We start from the raw sequence: 2,161 nt of genomic DNA, 5'->3' as shown, positions 1-2,161 counted from the left end.
GTAAAAAAACAAATATACCTCTTTAGTATTAATAACTTAATTAGTATAATGACATTATGTAGAAATTTAACAATATTTGTTGTTTTTATGACTTAATATTTTTAGTTATTTTTAGCAATGTTTGTTGATGATGGTGGTAATGTTTATTGTTTGAAATTTTGATTATGGATGATGAATTTAATATTTAGAAATTTTATATTATTTAATATTTTTAAAATTAATAAATAAATTAATTTTGAAATAGGTACATCTATTTCATTTATAATAAAGAATGTTGTTATAAACACATATTTATATAAATTAAAAAATATTTTTAATTTTTAGTAAAATTTTACAATTTTATGATTCGATTTTATAATTCAATTTTATAAATTTCTTTACGATACTACTTAAAATCTCGGTTTTAATAGCTTTGATTATAATCCAACAATAATCCAATAATAGTACAACATTTATAATGTGTTATAAATGAAGGACCCTTTTATTGAACTATGCCCGAACATTCCCATGCTCATGTTTATTCCTTGCTAAAGCTCCTCGAAAGTTGGGTTGACAAAGAGAGTGTGTGGGGGTTCAGTTTGGATAGGCCTCGATGATGGAGCGCAAAGCTGGGATTTGGATGATGTTATAGCGCATAAACCCTGCTTTCTCCAACACTTGCTTCCATTCAGCCTCTGTCCTCTCCTTTCCGCCAGTGCTGTGAGCAAGCATTATGAGATCAGACGCAAACACCGGGTTGTCAAACATGCCTTCACCCTCTGGCTTCAGAACTGCTTCCACTAGAATCACCTTCCCTGTTCTCTCTGGGATCGCCTTCCGACAGTTCTTCAAGATCTTCACGCAATGTTCATCACTCCAATCGTGCAATATCTCCTGCATGCATGCAATGTAAATTAATTCCAGTGGTAGGTCTAGGTTACTGCTTAACAAAATATCTGTTGCCAAACCTGGTTCTTTTTCTACCTTCATGAAGACTACATCGGCATTGGGAACAGACTTGAACATGTCGCCTCCAACATGGGAAACTCCGGGATACTCGGGCGCTGTGGCGATGACGTGTGGCAAATCAAAGTTGGTTGCTTTGATATGTGGATAGGCCTTGGTGATCTCAGCTATGGAGTTTCCAATCCCACCTCCCACATCCACCAGCGACCCAATGGAAAGGAACCCATCTTTGTACGCAGCGACAACTGCGGTTGTGATGAACTTGGCCGAACATCCCATTGCAGCATTGAAGATCTTGTTGAAAGTAGGGTTGGCAGAGCCAAAGTCCCATATCTCTTGCCCGTGAGCCTTTTCGAATGCTATCCCGCCTTCTCGCACGCACCTGCTGAAGTAATGCCACGGGGCCATTGCGCTGGGGTCGCTTTGCAGCAGTATCAGTGGCGCCATGGTCAACTCAGAATCACAAAGTAGGAACTTGGAGGCGTGGGTGGGGCCGTAAAGGGTCTCTCCGCCGTCCTTCGATGGAGTGACAGTGAATATCTTTTTTCGACCCAGAAATCTCATGATGCGCCCCAAATAAGTGATGTCTGGGGAAGGAGCGTCGATGCCGGCGGCTATCTGGTCCAAGGTGATTGGACAACCGTGGGATTTAATGATGTCAGCTATGCGAAGCTCCACAGCACATTTGAGTGCCATAAGGTCTGCAAAGCCTAGCAGCTGTTGCCATACCTCTGATTGGGCTTGAAGCAATATCTTTGCCTCTGCATCCATGGCCAAGCTATTGAGCTAACTATGTAATGTGTATGCTTTGCTGTGTTTAAATGCTTAACTTCGAGCTTGTGAGTGGCCAAGCAGAGAGAAGGGTTGCTTTTATAGAGGACGTTGAACAGTGAAATCTATTTATTTATTTAACATATATGAGAAGAGAAACTAATAATTTATTAAAACTGAACTGTCTTTGAGTGAACTCGTGCATCGAGGATCGGAGAATTTGGATCTGCAAACGTCAATTCAACCTTCAAGGAGAGAGAGAGAGATAACCGTCATTTTTTTTTTTTTTAAATTACACCTTGTTACTAACATTCTCATCTGCCCTATCTCTAAAATTATTTTGAATATGTAAATTGAGAAATGTGTCTAAATGATCAGGGTGATAGACCTTAACACTACTAATATTACTCCTAAGGTCCTCCTTCGGAGAGAAGCATTTTACTTC

The 2,161-nt window shown here is 39.4% G+C and overlaps 1 protein-coding gene across 1 annotated transcript; it reads right to left on the bottom strand.

Moving 5' to 3' along the window:
* Nucleotides 1-567: 567 nt before the first annotated feature.
* LOC127812024 (xanthohumol 4-O-methyltransferase-like) lies at nt 568-1,716 on the bottom strand. Its single transcript, XM_052352281.1, has 2 exons — nt 964-1,716; nt 568-873 (listed from the first exon to the last, which is right to left on the bottom strand). Exons 1-2 carry the CDS (start codon nt 1,714-1,716, stop codon nt 574-576), a joined length of 1,053 nt encoding a protein of 350 aa, XP_052208241.1. The 3' UTR covers nt 568-573.
* Nucleotides 1,717-2,161: the final 445 nt, after the last annotated feature.

This window comes from Diospyros lotus, chromosome 10, assembly GCF_014633365.1.
Source record: "Diospyros lotus cultivar Yz01 chromosome 10, ASM1463336v1, whole genome shotgun sequence".
NCBI classification, from domain to species: domain Eukaryota; kingdom Viridiplantae; phylum Streptophyta; class Magnoliopsida; order Ericales; family Ebenaceae; genus Diospyros; species Diospyros lotus.
The sequence above is the reverse complement of the archived record's forward strand: the minus strand, read 5'-3'. Positions and strand labels throughout refer to the sequence as shown.